This window comes from Onychostoma macrolepis, chromosome 21, assembly GCF_012432095.1.
Source record: "Onychostoma macrolepis isolate SWU-2019 chromosome 21, ASM1243209v1, whole genome shotgun sequence".
Lineage (NCBI taxonomy): Eukaryota > Metazoa > Chordata > Actinopteri > Cypriniformes > Cyprinidae > Onychostoma > Onychostoma macrolepis.
The window spans coordinates 1323561-1348177 of NC_081175.1; the positions used below are offsets into that span (position 1 = coordinate 1323561).

At 34.7% G+C, this 24617-nt stretch overlaps 1 protein-coding gene across 3 annotated transcripts in view; it reads left to right on the top strand.

Annotated features, from left to right (window-relative positions):
• The window catches only part of LOC131529262 (gamma-aminobutyric acid receptor subunit beta-2), a 109900-nt gene that overhangs the window by 76861 nt on the left and 8422 nt on the right, over window positions 1-24617 (top strand). The window contains exons 7-10 of one of the 3 annotated variants that reach the window (XM_058758888.1): window positions 506-658; window positions 5502-5746; window positions 9981-10121; window positions 12820-14413. In XM_058758888.1, coding sequence (XP_058614871.1) covers window positions 506-658; window positions 5502-5746; window positions 9981-10121; window positions 12820-13167 — 887 coding nt within the window. In that variant the 3' untranslated portion in view covers window positions 13168-14413. Of the gene's footprint in view, window positions 1-505; window positions 659-5501; window positions 5747-9980; window positions 10122-12819; window positions 14414-24617 lie in introns of those variants that run through there. The other 2 variants (XM_058758889.1, XM_058758891.1) reach the window with 2 other exon arrangements.

A 24617-nucleotide genomic window follows, 5' to 3' on the forward strand; every position in this document is an offset into this window, starting at 1 on the left:
TTATAATTCTAATTATGTAATGCATTCATGGTGTATTTTAGGCCATATTTTGAGCCAAAGCATAGTCAAAAATGAATGTCACTACATTGCATTTGCAGTGTGATGTTAATGCACTGATTTATTATTATTACTATTTTGTTTACTTTTTCAGACTATCAACATGCATTAACACAATGCTTGCTTTGAGTTATTTTCCTGATCCTCTCCTCTACTCTTCTCCTTTGTCATTTCCTTCACTATAAATAAATAAATTATACATAAATTATGTAAATAAACTGTATATGTAATAATCTGCATATGTTGAAGCGTCACTTTCATCCTATGATATTAAAAGCCTCGATGAACAAATGTGAATGTTGCATATAGTAGAGAGTCTAGTACACAATTAGATGCTTCGGTATGATTAATGGAGGAAGTCGTGAATGGGACTTATTCTGGTCCTAAGGCAAAAGATAAAAAGCTATTAAGCATTTTATAAATCAGGCTAATTGCTGTTTTCATCCAGGTTCATATCCTCGCCTCTCCCTGAGTTTCAAGCTTAAGAGAAACATTGGCTACTTCATTCTGCAGACCTACATGCCTTCCATCCTAATCACCATCCTGTCCTGGGTATCCTTCTGGATCAACTACGATGCCTCGGCTGCCAGGGTTGCTTTAGGTAGGTGCTAATCTAACAAAACTCTCTTACAGCTGGTGACTTTCATTATGCATATGTACATTTACTTCTAACATATAAGTTAAGACTGCAGTAAACATGATTTGTGATGCCATTTCAGTCTGAATTATGCTTTAAACAGTTGATGAAAACATTAAAATGTTTATATATATATATATATATATATTCATCCATCATTTCAGTATTGAATGCCTAGAGTGGCACTGTCTGTTCTCTTGAGTTGTTCTCCATACACAGCTGTCAGACACACTCCACTCAGCTCACCCTGTCCACCTACAGTACCTTCAGCAGAGCATGTAATAGTGCAGCAGTCTTCTCTCCTGCTCAGCCGTACTTCGGTGTCGCTCGCTCTACGATCCCAACAAATCCATCAGCCATTATATATGCATTCTCTGACAACTGCAATTTTAAATGTACTAAAATAATAATAATAATAGTAATAAATATTTTAAAAAATCAGTGACACTTTATTTTGATGGTCCCTTTTGAACTTTCTGTTGACAAAGTAACTTTGCACTCACGTGTCAACAAACTCTGAGTAGAGTATTAGTTGGCTGTCTGATTAATATCTGCTAACTCTATATTGTGATAGTCTCCCAACATATAATCTGCTGACTATAAGTAACTTTGCAAGTCAACTGATTCTACCCCTAAACCTACCAGTCTACTTATACTGTACTAACACTCTAATGAGAGGTAGTAGATAGGTAGGTGCAACATTACTTATTGTCAACAGAATGTGTTAAAGGGACCATCAAAATAAAGTGAAACCAAAAATTCTAAGAAAAAAACTTTTACACCAAAAGTAAACCATAAACAGCAACAACAACAAAAATTACATTGTACTGTACAACCATTATTGGTTATAATTTATTTTGATAGTCCACTTTAGACATTCTACTAACTATAAGTAACTAATTCTCATTCATTTGCAACTACATATCTACTAACTCTCAGAGTAGACTGTTAGGTTAGGTTTAGGGTTAGTATAATAAGTTTACATATACTTGCAAAGTTTCTCATAGTCAGTATGTTGTATGTTGTGGAACCATCAAAATAAAGTGTTAGAAGATATTAAGCAGACAGTCTACTAATACTCTAATGACTGCTAGTTGGCATGTAGTTGCAAAGTTACTTACTGTTAGTAGAATGTCTAAAGTGGACTATCAGAATAAAGTGTTACCCCATTATTTATTCATTCATTCAGGGATTAAACGTACCCCATATCCACGTTTAAATATACTGCTGTATCTTTAATGTTGTGGGCCTATTTTTCTGCCAGAGGTCCTGCTCATCTTGTTCAGATGCATGGCATCGTGGATTCAATCAAATACCAAGAGATAAAAAAATCTAAACCTGTTTGCCCCTGTTAGAAATCTTATAATGGGCTTTGGTTGGATCTTCTACCAGGAATAATCCAAAACAAACATCAAAATAAGCACAAAAATGGGTCACTGAGCACAAAATGAATCTTTTACCATGGCTGTCCCTGAACCCTATAGAAAATAAGTGGGGTGAACTGAAGAGAAGAAGTATTAACATGGAGCTGTGAATCTGAAGGATCTGGAGAGATTCTGTATGAAGGAATGGTCTCTGATCTCTTACCAGGTGTTCTCCAAACTCTTCAGGCATTATAGGAGAAAACTCCTGGGAAAGCTGTTATCCTGGGAAAAGGACGTTGCAATAATTGGGTGCCAATAATTGTGGCCAACATGAACTAGAGAAAGCATTTATTTCACAATGAGATTTTCCCCCTACTTTCAATTGCTTTATGTCAATGATAGGAAAAAATATTGTGATTTTTTTAAATGAAAGATCAAAACTATAAACAATGCAGATTTATTTTCACAGCCGCCTTTGCTCATATTTACCAAGGGTATGTGTATTTGACAAATAAAAATTGGATTGTGTCCTATGGTGTGAAATAGCAAAAATGTAAAAAAAAATTACATACAAATAACATGAGAAAAATCTTCATTCCTAGAGTTACAAATAACATGACAGAGGTTTATCTTCAATGTTAGAGTTTTTTTTTTTTTTTTTTACCTTTTTCCGTCACACCATAGGACACATTGATACATCAACTATCTATATATATGAAGAGTTAATTTGCAAAAACCGATAACTCCATTTTTTTTTCTCAGAAATCACGTTTCCAAGTAATATCAATCAAACTGCAGTTGGGTTGTTTGATTTATAATTTATAAAAATCTATATATATAATTGTGTGTGAATTATTAATACTAGTTAATTATTTAAAGTTATTGTATTAAAGCATACATAAATACTTTCTTCAGTTGTTTTAATTTAAAGATGAATATGTTTCATGAGGTTCACCCCAAATACCCTGTGAGATCCTTTTTTTGAAAGTCATTAATCAAGCATTGTAACAGACATTTTTACTGATTTGATTGCCTTTTTTTACACCACACATTCTCTCTCTCTCTCTCTCTCTCTGTGTTTTGTAAGCCTCCACTTTTTTCCCGTCATCACTGATTATGTAAGGCTGATGTAGGCAGCAAGCGTGCAAGCTTCTCAGTGTGAATAAAAGAGTACTCTTTGTGATTGCTGTCTGGCCTGGCCTCATTCATCCACACAAGTGCAAAACCGCTGTAGCGTTGAACAGAAGGCAGAGTGAGTGTGGATGTATAGAATGAGCAGATATTACTGTTTAAAGCTCATCCTGATTAGAATCATTAGGCATTTGATTGCAAATGTGCATTTACATGGATAGAGCTAGAAAAAGGCCAGTTTTCCTCTGTGTATTACCACACGAGAGAGCATCAGCTGCATAACTCTCTGATTTAGCCACTAACAGCGGCTGGAGGAGGATGGGATCTACTGTGCTATTGGTCAAGTTTAATCATGTCTAAATTGGTTCCATATGCAAATTACACTCACAGTGCTTAGCAGCCAAGAGAGGTGATGATGGGAACAGAGAAGGGTGAAATGTTTTAGTGGCATCACCTTTAGCTATACTGCTAGTAATAATGATAAAAACACAATGGTTTATGGAGAATAATAACTCTGGACCTCATAAGCTTTGCAATACCTGTCACAGGATCCACAGTTAATGTCATGCAAACCGTCAGAATGACACTGAATGGATATTTCAAAGCATAAAAAGACAACTATTTGTTAATCACCGGTTAGCTGGAGGCAGGCTTTGTGTTTCACTGATTAAGGTGCATAACTCCCACTCCGCCAGCTGAGAGCATGAAAAATCATACGAATTAAAGATTCTGAATCATCAGCTAAAAGAAAAGAATGGCGATAAACCCTCCTCACACATGCACAGATGTTTACCTAACTTTCTAGATGAGGACATGCTCCGGGTGATCTGGTTTGATATTCACAGATTGCGGTGAGAGTGTGCAACAAACTTACAGTTTACTCTTATGTTTATTTGTTAGGATAAAAATACATCACATAATATCAATGCATGGGCAACTTCACTTAAAAACGTAAAGCCTTTTATGTTTGTATAACTTGAGAGATGGTTATGTATAAACACTTTAACACATTTTCCCCCAGACTATTTACCATGCAATCACTTTTAAATCTAAAATGCAAGGAATTTACAGAAAAGAGTTACACTTTATTTTGACATTAAAATCTCATTGCAGTGTTATCCCTTAAAACACATCTTTGATAATCAAAATGACACATTTGAATGTTTTTTGTCTTAAAATGGCTTGAATGTAACTCTACACCCTCACCTCATTTACTATACATGGTTCTATATGAATATGCAGATCAGACCGGCTTCACTTCCGCTCAGGTAACTGAAGTAGTGAACGCTACACAATGGCAAGTGGCAGTACTGGATAAATGGTCATAGGGGAGTGAATCCATGAGTGAATGTCTTCAAATTCTGAATGGATTATAGTCTAGAAAGCACACAAGAGCTCCCCCTTATAATCACTGATTGACATGAAGTTATATTATAATCAGTGAAACTCTACACTACACAATTAATCTATTATTTACATTTTGTCGATACTTTGTTTGCGAGGATTCACAAACGTGCAGAACTCAGCACTGAACAAACCTCCTGTGTTTTGAGTGGATCTTAAACGCCTCTGATTGGTCAGTGCACTCATGAAGTCAACAGATATAACTGTGATTGGCTACACTGCTCAACGCTGCAAGAACATGTTGTAAATAAAACCTATGATGAGTTGAGATAATGATATGAAAAGAACCCACAGGTTGATGGGATTGGTTAAATGTTTGTGACAGCAGAAAACGAGCAGATTCGAAATGAATTTTTGAGACACTGCACTGCAGCACACTGCAGTTTTAAGGACAAAATACTGAGCAATGCTGTTGACTGTTGAATTTGCTCATGGTTGGTCTTTAAGCATATTAAAAATACCAGGTATATGGTAACAGTTTGGGGATCAGTTCTCACTATTAACAAATTGCTTATTAGCATGCATATTACTAGTGTATTGTCTGTTTATAGTACTTATAAAACACATATTAATGTCTTATTCTGCATGATCATATTTTAGATGCCTTAATCCACGCCATACCTAAACTAACAACTACCTTACTAACTATTAATAAGCAGCAAATTAGGAATTTGTTGAGGCAGAAGATGTAGGTAATAATTGCTTAATAGTGAGAACTGATCCCCAAACTAAAGCGTGACCAGATACACATGTAAACACATGGGGGCTTTAAGTAACTTTGCAACTACATGCAGAAAGGGATTGAACAGTCAGTATTTATAAATCCTTGTTTCCAAGAATTATGGTTGCTCAACCGAATCCACTTCTTGTGATTTGCACCCTTAACAATGAGTCCCTCTTGACCACAGGCATCACCACTGTGTTGACCATGACCACCATCAACACACATTTGCGGGAGACGCTTCCAAAGATCCCGTATGTCAAAGCCATTGACATGTACCTGATGGGCTGTTTCGTCTTCGTCTTCCTGGCTCTGCTGGAGTACGCGCTGGTCAACTACATCTTCTTCGGCAGAGGACCACAGCGGCAGAAGAAAGCTGCAGAGAAAGCCTCCACAGCCAACAATGAAAAGATGAGAATGGATCCCAACAAAGTACGTTTGAACTTCACACACTACCAGTGTTTATAATAGCTACACAGTAACTTTAACTCTAATTACACAGTAATAAAAAGGCAAATTGTAAAAATAGTGGTAACACTTTAGAATAATTTTGTTTTGAATCAATGTTACCAAGAGAAAAAGTGCTGTGGTGATAGAAGAAACAAGTTACTTTATTTTAAACTGTTCTTGTTACAGTGTAATTATACATTTAAGTACTGAGTAATATTCATGAACTATATGCACTTAATATATGGTTAGGGTTAGGACTAGGCTTTGGATTAGGGTTACTTGCATGTAATTATGCATAATCTATTGTTATTATAATAGTAAGTACATGTAATGTGTAACAAGGACACCTTAAAATAAGTGTTACCAAAAAAAGTTACATATGCTGATATAGTTTTAACAATAAAAATCTCTTTGAATACATTACTTAATATTAAGTAACAATGAAAAATTTGGGAAATAATTTATTTGCAAAAGCTGTATCTGCGCTAACCTAAACTGCCAATGAATAGTCGCATTATTATTAACTAATGTTAACAAAAATTCATAAAAACTGAAACAAATGAATTGTCCATTGTTAATATTAATGAATTAGCTTACATTGATTAATGGGACCTTGCTTCGTTACCAAAATAGTATATTCATATTCTGAAGTAGTTCTTCAGTTCTTCTCAGAATATTTTTGCAAACTATTGTGCTTTTTATGTCAAAGGGTGTTTACAAATACATTGATTTAATCACATTGCATCACTACTGAATTGTATAAAACTGAAGCAGCGATAGCTGATGCTCACGTCACTGGAAATCACCAGCTCTGATTTTAAATAAATGACTTCAGGTGGTTTTGTCGCAACAAATCGATGTCAGCGTCAACGCCTTTTACTTGTGAATGGTTGTTTTGATTGTTCTGTCTAGTCTGTATTCATAACTTCACCGCAATTTCAATGTCTAACTTGATTGTAACTAACATGAGACTGCCCTATAAAAATCTGTACATTTAGAGTAGTTTGCTTGTTTGACAGTGAAAGCCAGGGTTCTTCTTCAACATAGTCATTATTTTATGACTTCGGTTTGCAGTCATAATTGGTAGTTGGTTGGCTGTTGCAGACATCAGACGTGGGTTTATGTTAGGGTAGAGGTAGTTTGTGAATTTAATATTTACTGTGAGTCATGCCTTTTGCTTTTATTATTATTATTATTATTCCAACTAAAGGCACAGCAATCTACCACTACTACATCAATAGATGGCAATAACTCTCCTTTATGACATCAAACTCAATTTATTTGGTTGTTATACTATTACATCATTGGGTGACATCGGGTTAGAATCATGTTAAAAACAAGATAAATATAAAGTGGCAAGAATAAGTTTGTGAACCCTAAAGACTTTTATTGGATTTCTCCATTGATTACTCATAAAAGCTGCTCTGATTTTCTTCTAAATTACAGACAAACATCATCTGACAGCTCTTATGGCATCAAAAATGACCATTTATTTTAAATTATTATTATAATGTACTCATCATTTTATTATGTATTATAATGTACTATATTTTAGTTCAATAATTTTATGTACAATTGTATATTTTTAGTGGATGTTATGATACTAAGTTATATTCATGGAGTAGTAATGATCTATGTATTACCTGTTAACCACACAAAGCCTGGTTATTGACATTGATATGTTCTCTGGAAAGAGTTAGTGTGACACAATGCCAAAAGCTTTGACAGGTCCTTAAAAATAGATTACATAGATGCATAAAGCTGCTGGAAAAGACTATAAAAGCACTGCTAAAGACCTGGATCCTCATGAATCCACAGTAAGACCTCATCCTTCTGTGAAAAACCTCATCCCAGCTGTGAGGAACAGTGGAAGGATCATCATGGTTTAGTGCTTCTTTGTTGAACCAGCACACTTTACAATCATTAAAAAGAAGAATGAATTCAAAAGTGCATCAAGTCATTGACCTGAGTTCTAACCTTAAAGGGGACATACAGCAGGATGACATTTTCACTTTTTTTTTTATTTGAATGAGACCACCTCTGAGTCATACGGATATATTCATGTGTCTTGTGTCGACACGCCCCACGGAAGAGAGGGGCGGGGTAAGCAGAACTCATTATCATTTAAAGAGCCATGCACCGAAATGGCTCGCTGTGAACTGAGCTGTTTTTGACACGAGCATTGAACAATTTTAACCAAAGTACACTAGACACTTCATGAAGACCCTAATGAATCATACGAACTTGTGGAAAATTGTTATTGGATGTCCCCTTTAAGCCAATTTAGATGTTGTGGCATAACCTATAGAGGAAGACAAACCAGAAATACAGAGACAACCGAGAAACTGATGCAGATTTGTGAGGGATGGTCCAAAATTGGTCAAAAGCCTTTAAGCAGCTTTTAAGCCTTTTTTTTAAGTTGTTGTTTAGTGGTTTAGTGAGATTGTGTTTGTCTATTGTGTGTCTAATTGTGAGTTAAATTAAGATCAGACAGCATTTTAAGAATAATCAATGCAGAAATCAAAATATTTGGGTTCGCAAATGCATTTTTGCCACTGTGAGATAAATGTGATACATGCATATAAAACGGTTAAGAAGAAGCAGAAAAACAGCACTCAAGTTTTATAAGATATTATTTTACTTTAATTTTTTTTTTTTGGTTCTGATTGGTCTATCATTATTTCAGGAAAAGCATACTGCTTATTTCAGGCTAATGCTGGCTTATAGTGTTCTGTAGTTAGAGGATAAACTAATGTTTAGTTGTTTATATATTTTTATATAATTATAACAGAGAAACATAGACTTTAGGCTTTTTATTATTGGCATTTAGAATTGTTTTCCCCTGGATCTTTTAAACCCTATTAGAACAGGGGTCCGTTCTTCATACGTTGCTTATTACATCCGCAATCTAATGACACATCCAAGATGATATCATCGCGCTAATCAGGATCTGGCTAATTCGGTTCTTCGAACGCACCTGTTGTTGATGATTAGTATGGCTGGATTGAGTTATCTGAGATAATTGCACGTTCATGGGTTGGTTTAAAAGGGGCTATGTATCGATCCTCGAAATCACAATCAGCAATGCAGCGATTGGCTGGTTCATTCATATCATTAAAAAAGACAAATTTCTGGACTTTTGTAAGGAAACAGCCAAGCGAACAAAACTATATAAATGTTATAATCGATAAATGAAATGTGCACTGTTTTTATTTTACTTTAATTTTTTTACATGATTCCCAATTATTTATATTCATGATTTCTAATTTTTGTACAGGCTTTACATTTTTATTTCAATGTAGTAATTATCAATTAATTTAATTTTATCTTTGAAACAGATTTGTTATGTGACAGCATTAATTAAAGTTTCTTAAGGGTCAAGATCATGTTATCTGCAATGCATCTCCTGTGCTCCATCAAGCCACTCCCATAATAGCTGTTACCACTCAAATTAATGCATGACTCTACATTATCTATATAGCATGTGTGTAAGACTCCAATACAATTATAAAATAATGATTTCATCACTAATAAATCTTTCAATGAGTAAAACTGGCTGTGTCTATAGTATTATAGACTACACAACATTGTTATATTATTTTCAAATTAATTTTGAAATTATTATTATTTTAAATAATTGTCCCTGGACCAGTAGGGTACTCTTATAATAAAGTAGTGTTGGCTGGGACATATTTTAAGTATCAATTCTGCTTAAAAAGATGCAATCTAATCCTGTTTACATGAAATAAACCTGCTCCCGAGCAGGTTTAAGCTTACGGACCTGTTGCTATGACAGCAACTCCGGGATGAGCTTCGAAGAACCAAACAATCCAAGATCAAGCAAAATCGGCAACAATCAAATCCAGCTAACTGACTTAGTGACGTACGAAGAACGAACCCCAGATCTTATTTGTTTGTTTATTTATTTATTAGTAAGTTTGTTTGGCATTTGAAAACCACTATATATAATTATAATTAATAGCAGCACTCATGGAACTGGTCAAGACTCTTGGTCTTTTATTTTGTTGAAATTGTGACGATGTTTCGCTGGTGCTTAGATGTTGTATATTGTAGTATCCTGGATTTAGGATTTTAGGATTTTGAGGCATAATCCACAAAATGCCAGCATTGCCTCACACTCTTAAAGCCAATATGTAAGTTTCACCACCTCTCTTGAAGTGACTGCTTTGACAGTGCTGATTTTGTATGCTTTCAGTGGTTGGTGGGAAATGTAGTTCAGAGAGACGATGCTCTGTATGCCAGAATGAAACAGAGGGATATTGACGCGCATGACTCCATGTGGGAACCGATCTTTGTGGATGATGCAGCATTAGGACTAGGCGATTCAAAAAATAAGGTACTGAAAAAGTTCATCAAGAGAATAACGGCATCCAATGCGACCAATTTATTTAAGCCTTTTTTTTTCTTTTTTTTTTTTTTGTGATTCCTTGTTTCCTCTTAAAAGAATTGTTGACCCAAACAGAAAATTCTGTCATAATTTTAATGCTCTCATGTTGTCTAATGACTTTCTTCTTGAGGGAAGAATAATAGAGTGGTCTATTATTATTAAAAAAATAATAATAATAATTATTCAGATGACTTTACACAAGTCATACTTTTATGGTTATTTTTTGTCCTATTGGAGCTCGCCAGCGTTCCATTTCAATTTTGTGTACCAAAAAAGACAGACATGAGGGTGAGGAAATCATGACAGAATGTCTTTTTTTTTTTTTTCGATTAATTATTCCTTTAAGAGCACAACCTATTTTTTTCTCCATTGACATCATCACCTCTCTTTTTTCCCTCCGAACCACTCAACCAAACAAATGTTTTGAAATTTTAGATACTATTTTAAAAAAAGATACTTTTGAAAGTACAGTTCAGAAAGGAAAAGGCAATCTGTTTTTGAGGGAGAGCAATTGAAAATTTACTTTTTTGATTTTTTTAAATTTCAGTTCAGCTTCTAATGTGATGCCCTATTATTTCTCATCAAAAGGATATAATTTTGTAGCAATATATAGCATAAATACCATCATGTGTACCACCATGTCTTACCTTTGCTTTACATCTTCATGTGTACCAACCAACCCATTTCCACTGTGTGTTACTGGCACTTTGTTGATTTGTCTCAATATGTCTTAAATACTGTGTTAAAAGTTTAAAGAATCATTCTTGAAAAGCAGTAGGTAAGTCAGCATTTGATTTCTTGTTTTGACAAGCAAGAATTTTTATAATATAAACTCACAATTGCATGTTAACCCAGGTCAAAATTATGCAATATAATCTTGCAGTTCTGAGAAATAAAGTCACTTTATAAACTTGCAATTGTAAGAAGAACCAAAATTGGACTTTATAACTCACAATTGCTCAATTTATATCACACAATTCCAAGAAAATCAGTCTGAATTGTGAGAAAAAAGGAATATAATCTTGCAATTGCGACTTTTTATGTCACAATTCTGACTTCATAACTCACAATTGTGTTTATTCATACAATTCTGAGAAAAGCGTCAGAATTGTGTGATAAAAAGTCAAATTTGTGTGTTATAAAGTCAGAATTATGAAAAACTGTATAAACTTTATATAGATATAAACTTGCCATTGCAGCAAAATATTATTATTTTTTTTTCCCCTCAGAATTTGACTTTATTACTCGCAATTGAGAGTTTACAGTATATCTCAAAATTTTGAGAAATTAAGAATTCAGAATTGTGAGGAAAAAAGTCAGAATTTCAAGATATAAATTTGCAATTGTGAGAAAAAAAAACTGAATTAACGGATAAAAAGTTGCAATTACATTTTTCATTTTTTTATTCAGTGCAATTTTCGTAAAAGAAAACAAAAACAAGACAGGGCTCTACGCTTACTTTTCTTTTTAGGAGCACAGTCAAAAATTTCAGGAGCACCTTCTAATCAATAATCAAAAATAATGATAAAAAATGAGCCTTTCCATTACGAGGTGATATTTGACTCCTTAAAGTAATGTACAGGGAATTTTGTTTTTACCTTTTTAATGGCATTTTTCTAACTTCATTAAAAGTATGTCATCTTTTATGTCAAATTAAAACAATATATATATATTTATAAGCTTTTTATAATTAAAACAACAATGGTCAGAGGTTAATATTTTAAATATAAAATTTTGAATATAGAAACATTAAAACGATTTAAATAACAGAAAATATACTTTAAAATGAAACTAAAACTGCCAGTAGGTGGCGGCAAGTCACTGATTTTATCACTGAGTCATTCATTCAATTGATTCGTTCGAATGGCTGATTCATTCAGGAACGAAGCAATTGAATCACTGATTCCCTAGATTCATTTAAAAACACTGCTGTGTTTGAATGGAGATGCGCAGCGGCTTGGCTGTGACTTTGTTTGCAACTATTTTCGTTGATGAAATAGTGCAAAATCAGGCAATAATGTTATGGTCAGACAATGTAAGTCACTTAATATTAACTTCTTATTTAATGAACCGTTGTTTTAAATCAGTATCACATTTGCAAACTCCCTTAATCATTTAAAGATGTCACTCTCCTTAGTTCATCGCAATCTCACAAAGTTCCATTATAATCAATGCAGCTCTCTACACTGCACAGTGAATCTCTTATTTACACACTTTGTTATAGGCCGAATAAGAGGATATGTCTGTGATACATCACTCAACGCTGCAAAAGCACATTGTAAGTATTGTTTAGAGCAATATTGTAGCACTCTGCCCGAGACAAATTTCCTTTCGGGGAAAAATAAAGTTTATCTTTATCTTTAAGTACATTAGAAACCTTTGAAGCTCCTCTCAGTGCAAACACAAATATGCTGCTGATCGGGTCAGTCGCACTGGTGCTCCTAAATATTTCTTCATAGTCACACGCAGTAGTTTTCAGTTGCAAATGCAACTGAAATGGTCGCACTGTAGAGCCCTGAAAGAAAGACCTTTAGAAAAAAATCTGTGATCGTTCTGACTAAAATCGTTAGCAGTACATAAAAAGTTACAAGAAAAAAAAGAAAAACTGTTATCAGTACTAACCTATTGATGGGTCTTTATGTCTTAGATGGACCCCCATGAAAACATTCTTCTCAGTCCTCTGGAGATCAAGAATGAAATGGGCACATCAGAGTTGACCCTGGGTCTGGGCGACCCACGTGTGACCATGCTGGCCTACGACAGCACCTCGCTGCAATATCGCAAAGCCGGCCTGGCCAGACACAACTTTGGACGCAATGCGCTGGAACGCCATGTCACGCAGAAGAAGAGCCGACTACGGCGGCGCACTTCACAGCTTAAAATAACCATCCCTGACTTATCTGACGTCAATTCAATCGACAAGTGGTCGAGAATGATCTTCCCCACCGTATTTTCCTTCTTCAATGTCGTCTATTGGCTTTATTATATCAACTAACTGGATTCTCGTCCGTCTGAGAAGCACCACTTATTTTTATGTCCGTATATTCTTCTGTCTGATTTTGCAATACAAGCAGGACTTATGTTGACAAATTCAAATCAGGACTAATTCTCTTTGACCTTGGGTTCACCTTAATTGCTGGCTGACACTGATACTCTAAAGAGGTTAAGAACAAATTGTGCCTGCTCCAAAAATCTATAGTTTTCAGTGTGTTTGTGTTTGGTTTGATAGATTTTTTTTTTTTTTTTTTTAACAATTTCTTTTAGGACAAGATTAATCTGTTTTGTTGCCAAATTATCAAAACAGTTACTGCTACAAATTAGTTATCTTTATACTAACAAAAAAAAAAAAAAAAAAAATCAACAACAAAACATGGACGTCCACAGTTCTTTCCCCTTTTAGCCATTTCTACGAGAGCAGCACTGGATAATTTAATATTTATATAAATTTATTTGTAATCTTTCTTGTTTTCACGGTCTATTGAGTGAAGAGACTCTATGAATAGTTTTAACATAAGGCTGTATTTTCTACTTCTCAACTCACAGATAGTTTATTTATTCAAGAGAATTTATTATACACTTTTACGTAACCTCATTTATTTTGATAAAACTTTTCACTCAAATACTGTACTCTAAATTTTATCCTCACACCTTAGCCGACTTTATATTTCCATGATGCTTGTATTATGTTTAATATTGTGCTATGGAAATTGAAGGCATTACTACTAATAACACAATCCCAAATTTGGTAGCACTCATAGATTTAATTTGTTATTGAGCTAATCTCTCCGTTAGCATTCCCACTCATTCTCATGAGCACTCAGTTCACTTGAGATGTAAATGTCACGTGACTGATTGGCATTCAGTAGTAAAGTGCAATGCTTATAGGCTGATAGCAGGAACAGAGGCAGAGGAACATGCACAGTCCCAAGCCTTTGATAAGTAGTGATAATCCAGAGCTGTGACATGAACGGCAGCAGACAAGGGGAAAATAAAGTTTGTAAAAATACTCTGAAAAAAAAACATGGCACATGCAAAACATGATAAATATTTGACATCAGATTATATGCCTACTTTCGAATAGCCGTCAATGGAGAATAATGCATTTTGTCTTTAAAACGATGTAGTTACATCTACCAGGGCTGTGTTTCCTAAACGCATCGTAAGCTTAAAGGGATAGTTTACCCAAAAATTAAAATTCTGTCATTAATTACTCACCCTCATGTTGTTACAAACCCGTAAGACCTTCGTTCATCTTCAAAACACTAATTAAAATATTTTTGATGAAATCCGAGAGCTCTCTGACCCTCCATAGACAGCAAGGATCTTACTACGATCAAGGCTCAGAAATGTAGCAAGGAGATCATTAAAATAATCCATGTGAAATCAGTGGTTCAACTGTAATTTTACGAAGCTACGAGAATACTTTTTGTGCGCAAAGAAAACAAAAATAACGACTTTATTCAACAATTCGTCTCCTCCGCATCACCCTGGCACCATTTTGGAGAGTATTACATACGCAAACAACGTATGCTGTTCTGTGTCAGCAGCACCGTTTACATTTGTTTACGCTTTGATCTAAATGTAAACAACGTAGCCACGTACATACTGTTGCATAAGTTGTTTACGTATGTGATACTCTCCAAAATGGGAGGAGGAGATACATTGTTGAATAAAGTCGTTATTTTTGTTTTCTTTGCACACAAAAATTATTCTCGTAGCTTCGTAAAATTACGGTTGAACCATTGATGTCACATGGATTATTTTAACGATGTCCTTCCTACGTTTCTGGACCTTGATCATGTTAGGACCCTTGCTGTCTATGGGAGGGTCAGAGAGCTCACGGAATTCATCAAAAATATCTTAATTTGTGTTCCGAAGATGAACGAAGGTCTGACAGGTTTGTAATGACATGGGATTTTTGGATGAACTATCCCTTTAAGTTGATCGTAGCTCAACTGGTTTCAGTGGGTCTGCGATGTACTTAAGCTTACAATGCTTTTGGGAAACACAGCCCAGCATGGGATGACCGGATAATGACCAGCTAAACTTTGACATCCTGGGCCAGTTTTACTAACAGCTTGCGCTAGCGCAAACCGTCTTTTGGCATTAAAATAGTACTGTCAGGTTTTACTAAAGACGCACAGTAACGAATTAGCGCTGAAAAGGCGTGGACCCAGTTATTTTTGCGCCTGACCTTATTGAATATGCATTTGTAGAAGTTTCCCTTTCAGATGCAAAATATATGGGAGAAGAGTATTAAAATGAATCACGCAACGAGATTTACTAAGGTTTGCGCTCGTCAAATTACTGGTATTTGTGCCATTATTTAACACTCGAAAAAAGCATGTCTTAAACTATTTTGCGCTTGAAACGGCTGCATTTTCCACATGTATTCATTCATTTTGAATGCCAGAAGAACACATTATCCGAACATATCGTTTGCCAAGCCATGTTATTTTTAATTTGCTTCAGGAAATAAAAGACGACTTAAAAGATGACCATCAACGAGGAGTTACGCAATACCAGCTCTATCAAAACTGTTGCAACCCTTCATTTTTCTAATTGCGCTCTCACGCTAATTTGCCCTGTTTAGTAAAACTGGCCCATTGTGTGTAGCCTCAACCTGTCCTCACTCCGAAGGCACCAGATACTGATAATTATCGCTATTCATCACTTCATCACTATTGAGACCCTTGGTATCACCGTATATCGCCTGAACTACAAACGCAATTGCTTTCAATGAGAAACCTTTGGCGTGAATACACAGGTGGCAATTTTATTGTATTTTTTCATTATGACATGAATTTTACTATTTTTTCAGTTTAATCCTAAATTATCATTACTGTTTATTTTATATTACATGTACTTACCCAAGAAAGTACTGGGTGGTATAAGGTAACTACATGGGTTAAGGTTAGGATTAGGGGTCCGTTCAGGGTTAGTACCTAGTTATTACCAATTATTATAATAAGTATATGGTACGTACATGCGGAACAGGACTGTGAAACAAAGTGCTACCCAGATTATTTATATTACATTTTGAGCACCTAACTCAACCCGTACTCCGAAACATAACCATTTTGCAATATAAAACAATATAAACACAGTATATGACTAGTATAGTCACAATAATTTGTTCAAAAATTATACATATTCTAAGTCTTCCTAAGCCAAATGATTGCTTTGTCTGAGGAACAGACCCAAAGCTGATCTCCATTCGCCATAATGCTCCCGTTCAGAAATTGCTACATGAAGAAGCATTGCATCAGCCATTGGCTTTCACGTGTTTTAAAACTGACTGCAACATGCTAAAATTAAATTTATGTTTTGAATGAGATGTGACTCACATAAATACACTGTATATGGCTTCAGAAGACTTGAAAAGCATCACAACTCATTTGTAATACTTTAAAGGGGTGATTGATTGCGATTTCACTTTTTTAACGTCAGTTAGTGTGTAATGTTGCTGTTTGAGCACAAACAATATCTGCAAAGTTACAAAGCTGAAAGTTCAATGCAAACGGAGATCTTTTAAAATGATGGCAGTTTAATGCCTACAAAATGGCTAGTAGGGACTACAACAAGTTTCTTCCCAGGTATGTTACGTAATGAACCCAGATAAACCCCGCCCCCCGGGAACATGCAGCAAAGGGGGCGAGGCCATGCTGTGCTGCTTTAGAGAAGTGGAAGAGAAAACTAGGGGCGCACGTAAAAATATATTCATTTATGAATCGCAATTCTGTCTTCTAACGATTCTAATGGATTCACAAGTTTCAAAATCAATATTCTAAAGCAGCGGTTCTCAATCCTGTTCCTCGCGTCGCCCTGCTCTGCATCTCTCTCTCTCTCTCTCTCTCATTCGGATCATCAGCTCCGCTCCAACAATGAGCTGTTCCAATTATACACTTATTTTCACATAGCTATGAGAAGCGTTATAAATGGACGCACGTGACGTTGTCGTACTGTATTACAGCTTTATTCAGGATAAAACTGTATATTAAAAGCTAACATAAGCAGTAGCATTTACAAATAACAGCATATCTAAAAGTATGAGACAACAACAAACAAAAAACAGAGGCCTACCATTAAAAGCCATGCTTGGACAGGTTCTGCACAATCCTTTTCACTAATATCCTCTGTGTCTCATTTGGACTCAAATTGATAAGCAATATAGACGACGCCATTGTTTACAATCCAACTGGAGCACATGCTGCTGAGGTGAGGGGCGTGACGTTTAGACGCGCACTAGAGGCGGTTTAGCCAATCACAACACACTGGGCCAGCTAACCAATCTGAGCCCATCGCGTATTTCTGAGGGAGGGGCTTCATAAAAACAGGAAATGATCAGCGTGTTTATCAAAAAAGGGACAAAGCAGTGTGAAATAAACGTAAATTATGTGAAAAATTATTATTATTATTTTTTAAACGAAGCATTAACACGTGTTAGACTGCACCCCATGAACACAATCAAGCCTAGAGAAAAACTGTCAACCACCCCTTTAATACAGTTTTTTTCTTTTTTTCCGGTCATCTGTAACTGTACTTTTATCTGCCCGTTACATGTTTTGTATAGTGGTTAGGTTTAGGGTAGGGGTGAGGTTACATGCTCAAACATATCTATTAAGAATAAATATATTTCTACTTTTACAGATGTATGCAAAAATGTAAATGCATAATCCATTTTGGGTCCCACTTATATTAGGTATCATTAAATAATATGTACTTCCCGCCAAAAAATGGTTCATTGTTTGGTATAGTGTACTTATTGTGTTAATGTTGTATGGCAAAACACATTTGCTGCTATTAAGGTGGGATCCAGTTAAGGTTAGAGACAGGTTTATATATATATATATATATACACACACATACGTGCAATAAGTACATTGTGCTCACGTACATCTTTTTTTTTTTTTTTTAAGCTTTGGTGTGAGAACGGCTTGATATTTAGGCTACTAACTTTTAGCAAAGTCTGGTCCACAAAGTTTCTTCTCCCTAATCATTGCATGTTTACACCAAAAGAGACGAATGACATGTAAAATGACTGACTACAGTTTGCTTGTTTGTTGTGTAATGTTTAGCTGGTAAATCTGACATCGACGGCACAGACGTCTCTGTGAACAGTTGTACATAAACATTAACGAAGATTGCGATCAGCATTGTGATCAGAACTTATAACAATCCAAAACTAATAAGACATAATTACACACATATAGCACAAAGATCAAAGCAGACAATATAGTTGCACTGGAAGATGTCTGGTTTAGCTGCTGCTAACTGCCTCAAACAAAACATTTAACTCTCGTCCAGATGCAGTGCTATGAACCTCTCAATCTTTGGTAAATCTGGCAAATCTCCTTAGCTTGTATAATCACTTGTATACACTACTTCAAACGGTCTGTGCCGTCTGCATGCCGTCTGAGCCTGATTCAGCTTCTTTCTTTCTTTCTTTCTTTCTGTATGTATGTGTTTACAGACAATATAGGCGCTTTTAACATCTTGAAGCATTGCTCATTTTGATACTGATTTTCTTTTGAAAAAGCCAGCAGTTAAGGAATCTCATGGCTTCCTCAATGAAAAAGAATTCACAAAAATGAAGTCATTCCTTTGTGTTATGTACTGTAAATATCTCTTGTATAGGATTGTTAAAATGCTCTTTGTATTCAGAAGAAGAGAGTAGCTCTGTGTTTACATATGAAATGAATTGAAAACAGTGAATTATTGAGACCGTGGAGGGGCTCGTGGTGCAGGACCAATATTGTAATTTTATCATGAAACATGATGAAATCCATCTAAAAGAGCCGGTCAGAGCCCAGTGTCCTCCACCGGTGAGAAGGGCATATGAATATAGTTTAGCTTTACAATGCTTGAAAAAATATAAAAGCACAATACTGACCAGATTTAACTAAGAAGGTATATACACATCTTTATTTATACATTTACTTTTCATTACATTAATTTTTTCTTTTTTTTTGTATATGGTATAGTGCATCTGTCATAATCATTTATAAATATATGTAATCCTGATGGACCTGCATGTAACACATTTTCCATCAAGGTCTGCAGTTTTAATTTGATCATCAGTCACAGAGATAAAAACAATGCATATCATGCTCACTAAGATTTCTTTGAAGTTTGGCATTTTATATCTCAGTATATCAATAATCGATGTTTTCTGTATTTTTGATTTATTTTTTTATTTTTTTTAATGAAAAGACAGCAGGGTTTAAACAAGAATAAGTTAAAAGCTCAAGGAAGCAAAAATTAACATTGATTTAATATGATTTTACCATCTTGTCTCTCAACCCCTTCGATGATCGGTAATAAATAAATATTGAATGATCTTACGAAACATTATTCATAACCAGGGAACTGTGGACTTGAAAGCATGCCAGAAATCAAGCAACATATTTATTACTCATGTTTAATCATGCATCCCTCACATCTGTACTGCATGCAATACTGGTACCATACAATCAAAATATATTTTGCGATTCATATTGCTAAATCGATTCAAGAAAAGTTCAGAAGGAACTTGACATAAATTACTGGTATTTAACTATATGAAGAGATAAAACATAATATAACAATAAGCGTAGCTTCTGGACTCAAGGATCAGAAATGTGTGAATGCATTTAATTACCAGTCTGTGGACAATTCAGTATGTTATTAATAGTGATTGTATATTCATAATGATGGTGATTATGTAACAATTAAGTGTAACAATGTGATATTTTCTGCTGTTCATTTATGGTCACAATTATTTGCACAAGATCAAAACAATTCATATCATTCACATATATTCATATGTGCAGAGATTATTTTCTTTGTCGATTCTTTACAAGTTGTTGCAAAGTTTTTCATTTTTGCAACTTCATCTGAGCTGTAGAAGACGTCTCGGTGGTGTACATTGTTAAAAGAAATGACGTAAGGAGAACTTGGGCATTAGGGCTTATTTTAATATATTTCAAAAAAACTATTTCTAGGTGTAAATATCAATTATGGTACTAAACATCCAATTAGAGCCGGGTGTTCATGTAAATACAAAATACTTTCTAACAACGTGTAATGTAACATTTCTAAACTTTCTGGTTTGTACTTTACTGGTTAATGCAAAGGTTACTACAAAGCAATGCTATGAAAAATACTTGGTGACAAATCAATAATGTAAATAATTTGAAACTTGCCACTTGCTCTCCTTAGTAAACAAATATTATTATTTATTATTATTTATTTGTATTTTTTCTTAAGACTTGCATAAAGTGTATTAGGGACAGAATGTTCTCATAATGAGTCAATAACCACAAAGATATTAATTTATTTATTTAGTTAGTTATTGTATAGTCCCTTCTCTTTCTGATGTTCTTCATCTAAAACACACTGCCATTCTAAAAAGCTGCAATGGTATCCATCTATTTTTTCTTCTTTATTTTATTTTGTAATTATATTTTCCATCTCAGGTCCTAAAATGACTAGATGCCACAATTAGGCCTTTTTAGCTGTTTTAACAGAACATTCTGTATGATTGTGTGTGTGGGAGACAGAGACGCAGAAACGATGGAAATGGTCTATGAATGTGTGTGAGCACTAGTTTCTGAGAGCTAGAGAAAATGCAAATGCTTGGTAACTGCTTTGCTTTTTGTTTGTGCCTCTCATTATTTTATTTTAATTTTAATTTAATTATTTTTATATATATATTTGTAATACTCCAACAAAAGCAGAAAGTCATTTAGGAAGGATGGAGTAAAGACGGTAAATTGACAGTGTGTGTTTGCACATGTTCACAGATTAAGCCTTAGCTTCCATTCACAGAGGAGTCGTACTGATATCTCACAACATCACAAAACAGCAAACGCTCTCTGACGCCAAGCAGATGGTCAGCAGATGCATATGGACTGACAGGAACAATTCTTGTTATAATCTTCGAAAATCTATGAACCCTCAATAAATACTGTATAAAACTCCAAAAGCTGTCGGATTCTCCGTTTATGATGTGTTTATTTTCTTGTGCAATGTTCCTTTTCTGAACTTCACAGAAATGCATGTCCTCAAGCCAGCCTCACACATGCAGCCACCCACACAGCCAATATTGGTGGTCTGAATCTGATGTTATTAAAAAAAGTCAATTCAGTCAGTTGTGTGTTTACTATCTGAGGCTCTTATAATCTGTGCTACACTGTAATTCTCATTTTCTACAATTGAAAATATCAATACACTGATAAAGAAACAATTGGGAAACAAATAAAATGTAATATTGAATCTGAAAACTTGGTCTCAAAATTATATCAGGCATTATCAATGATTATTTGTAGAGAAAAGCTTGGCAAAATTAGATTTTTTTTTTTTTTGGTTACACTTTATTTCGATAGTCCACTTTAGACATTCTACTAACTATAAGTAACTTTGTAACTACATGTCAACTACATGTCAACTAATTATCATTAATTTGCAACTACATGTCTACTAACTCTCAGTAGGGTAGGTTTAGGGTTAGTATAATAAGTTGACATATACTTGCAAAGTTTCTCATAGTCAGTATGTTGTATGTTGTGGACCCATCAAAATAAAGTGTTAGAAGATATTAATCAGACAGTCTACTAATACTCTAATGACTGCTAGTTGACATGTAGTTGCAAAGTTACTTACTGTTAGTAGAATGTCTAAAGTGGACTATCGAAATAAAGTGTTACCTTTTTTTTTTTAGGAGAAGTGCCTCCCTTTTAACTAATGAGTGTGAATTAAAAAAAAAAAAAATGGATGTTGAGTTGGGATTTTAATTTACGTGACAAGAAAATAAATAAATACAAACAAACACAAAAAGAGGAATACACATATGTAATTTATTCTCTGTTGTACTATTCCATTTTTCAGCTTATAAAACCTATTAGATTTAAATTTTGTTGAATCAATAAAAAAAAAGAGATAAAAAAAAATGATTTTTAGGAGAATTCCCTAACTAATGAGAGTGAATTTGAAAATTTGAACTAAATTCAATCAGTTCATAGGATTATGAGTAGAGAGTTTAATTGGAATGACAAGATGATTTAAAATAATAATAATAACAATAATATGTTCAGTCAGTTCAGTCATTTTATTTTTGCAGAAAATTAGTACAGTCATCAAAACAGATTTTATTATATATAATTTCATTGTACATTAAAGAACAAAAAACATGTAAATTGCATTTCCAACCTTAATTATTATTTTTATTTATTTCATTACTGTTCAATATTATTATTATTGCTTTCATCAATACAAATGCATTTAATGAAAAAATATGGCAAAATTCATGAAAATTAATTTTCTCAACATTAACCACTTAGTCATTGATGTTCATGCCCAGAGGTTCCCCGTGAAAGTGAAAAGTAGGGGTGTGCAGCGGAGCCATTATTTGTATCTGTATCTGTATCTGTGACAATCTCAAAATTATTTGTATCTGTATCTGTATTCGGATAGATCCGGAAGTGGGCGTGGCTTAAACCGGAAGTTCGTCAAATTACATGAAAATACCATTTTAAATGCAAATCTGTTCGATTTGTAGTTTTCATTTAACAAATATGCCTTGTATAATAAAATAAAGTATTTTCCAGTGAAACTTGTGTACAAATTTGACAAGAGGCAAGCATCCACAATCTTAAATAAGAGCACTAGTAGAAAAAAAGAAGCTGGGAAAAGAAAAAAAAAGAAAAAAATAAGAAATGGAAAGAAAGTGTTCACTCATAGCAGAATGATAAGCTAGCTTGAACTTTAAGTAGATCATGTGTTGCGGGAGTCTGTGATCATTTACGAGTTTTTTTTAGCAACAGAGCGCAACCAATCATTTGGACCCTCCAAAAGCCTTGATCGAACATAGCTTTTCTTCTTCTTGTATAATTAAATGTAATGCCATTCACGAAAAGGGCTAATGCAATGCGTTTTTACAGTTGGATTTCGAAAAGGTTTGAAGTTAGGACCGTTTTTAGGATATTTTTGTCGAGTTGATATAACTCCAGACAAAGCTCTGATTTCTGAGGGACGCGCAGACCCCAACGCAGCTATTGATTTGCGCTCATTTCATTCATATAGGCTATAGTTTACACTCATTCACTTTACACATCCAGGCCCATAGCCAGCTATGAGGTCTAGACCACCGTAAATGTTTCATTGTCAAAAATAAATTTTGAAAACATATGAAAAATTATTTAAAATCATGTCGCTGAATAAATTCATGTGGCTGAAATGCAGGAGTGAAGGAGCTTGGCGCAAGTGCAGCCTCCACGCCGCTCCACCATGTTGCCAGATCTAGTTATTATAAGTGTCGCTGGACTTGTTTTAATACTTAATGTAACATAATTAATAAAGTAATTAGGGCATTAATAAAGTGGGAAGATGAAGGTTGAGGTTTGAGATGATGTATCCTATTTGCAAAATACAAGATTTAAACTTATTTTGCTGCAGTTTTCAGGGTTTGGTTGTGTTTGTAGCAATATCTGGCAACACTGCTTCACCGGTGGAGTGCGCGGATAGTTTATTGCTGAGGAGACCACATTCGTTAGACAAACGCAATGATCACCATGATATTATCTGTACGAAACTGTGTCAAATGCTATCAAAGCAGTACTAGTCATTATTATTGCACAAATTTTAACAACCGCAGACCTCACTAATGCAGTGCTGTTCCAGCAAACATGTGATTGTGTCTGCCGAATATTTTTTCTGTTATTCGGATAAATCCATTATTCGTTTTGAAGCCATTATCCGTGCCTTCCGAATAAGGTATTCGGCTTCGGGCACATCCCTAGTGAAAAGTATAAGATCACAAGATCACTTAATATCATGCAAAGATATTCTTCCTCAGGCATCTAGTTCAAGAAAAGACACAGACTGTGATGTAGATGACAACGTGTGGACGATTGAAAAAAGCCACACTGACTTACATTTGTGCTTCCATATCGGAGCCAAGTATGGATATGTTGGAAGGCCATATGTGGGATTTGATAATAATAAAGCATGATGAAACACATATTGAAAGCATACACAAACTAAATTTGTGATTTATTCTTGTAACATGAACATTTAGTTTTGCGGAGAAATTGATTGTACTGAATGATCACAGAAGGGGCCTCATTTATAAAGCATGCATGCACTTGGATTTGATCTCACTTTTTCTTGTCGGAGTACTGCAGGTTTTTGGAATGTAAGCTGTTCTTGCAGCTCGCTGTTCTAAATTAAAGAATTTGGACGATGACTGGTGATCTTTTACATGCCAATGACATTAATTAGGAGTCGTTTACAAGGCAGAGAGCTGAAACCATTCATTTGCACGCAAGTTCAAGAGCATTTGCGATTCATAGATTTCACATCTGAAAGAGTATGTGTATTCACATCTAAAAGAGTACGCGTACGTGTATTTTCTGTACGTACGTTCAGTCTAGGAATCACACACGCATTTTGGAGAGATGATCGTAA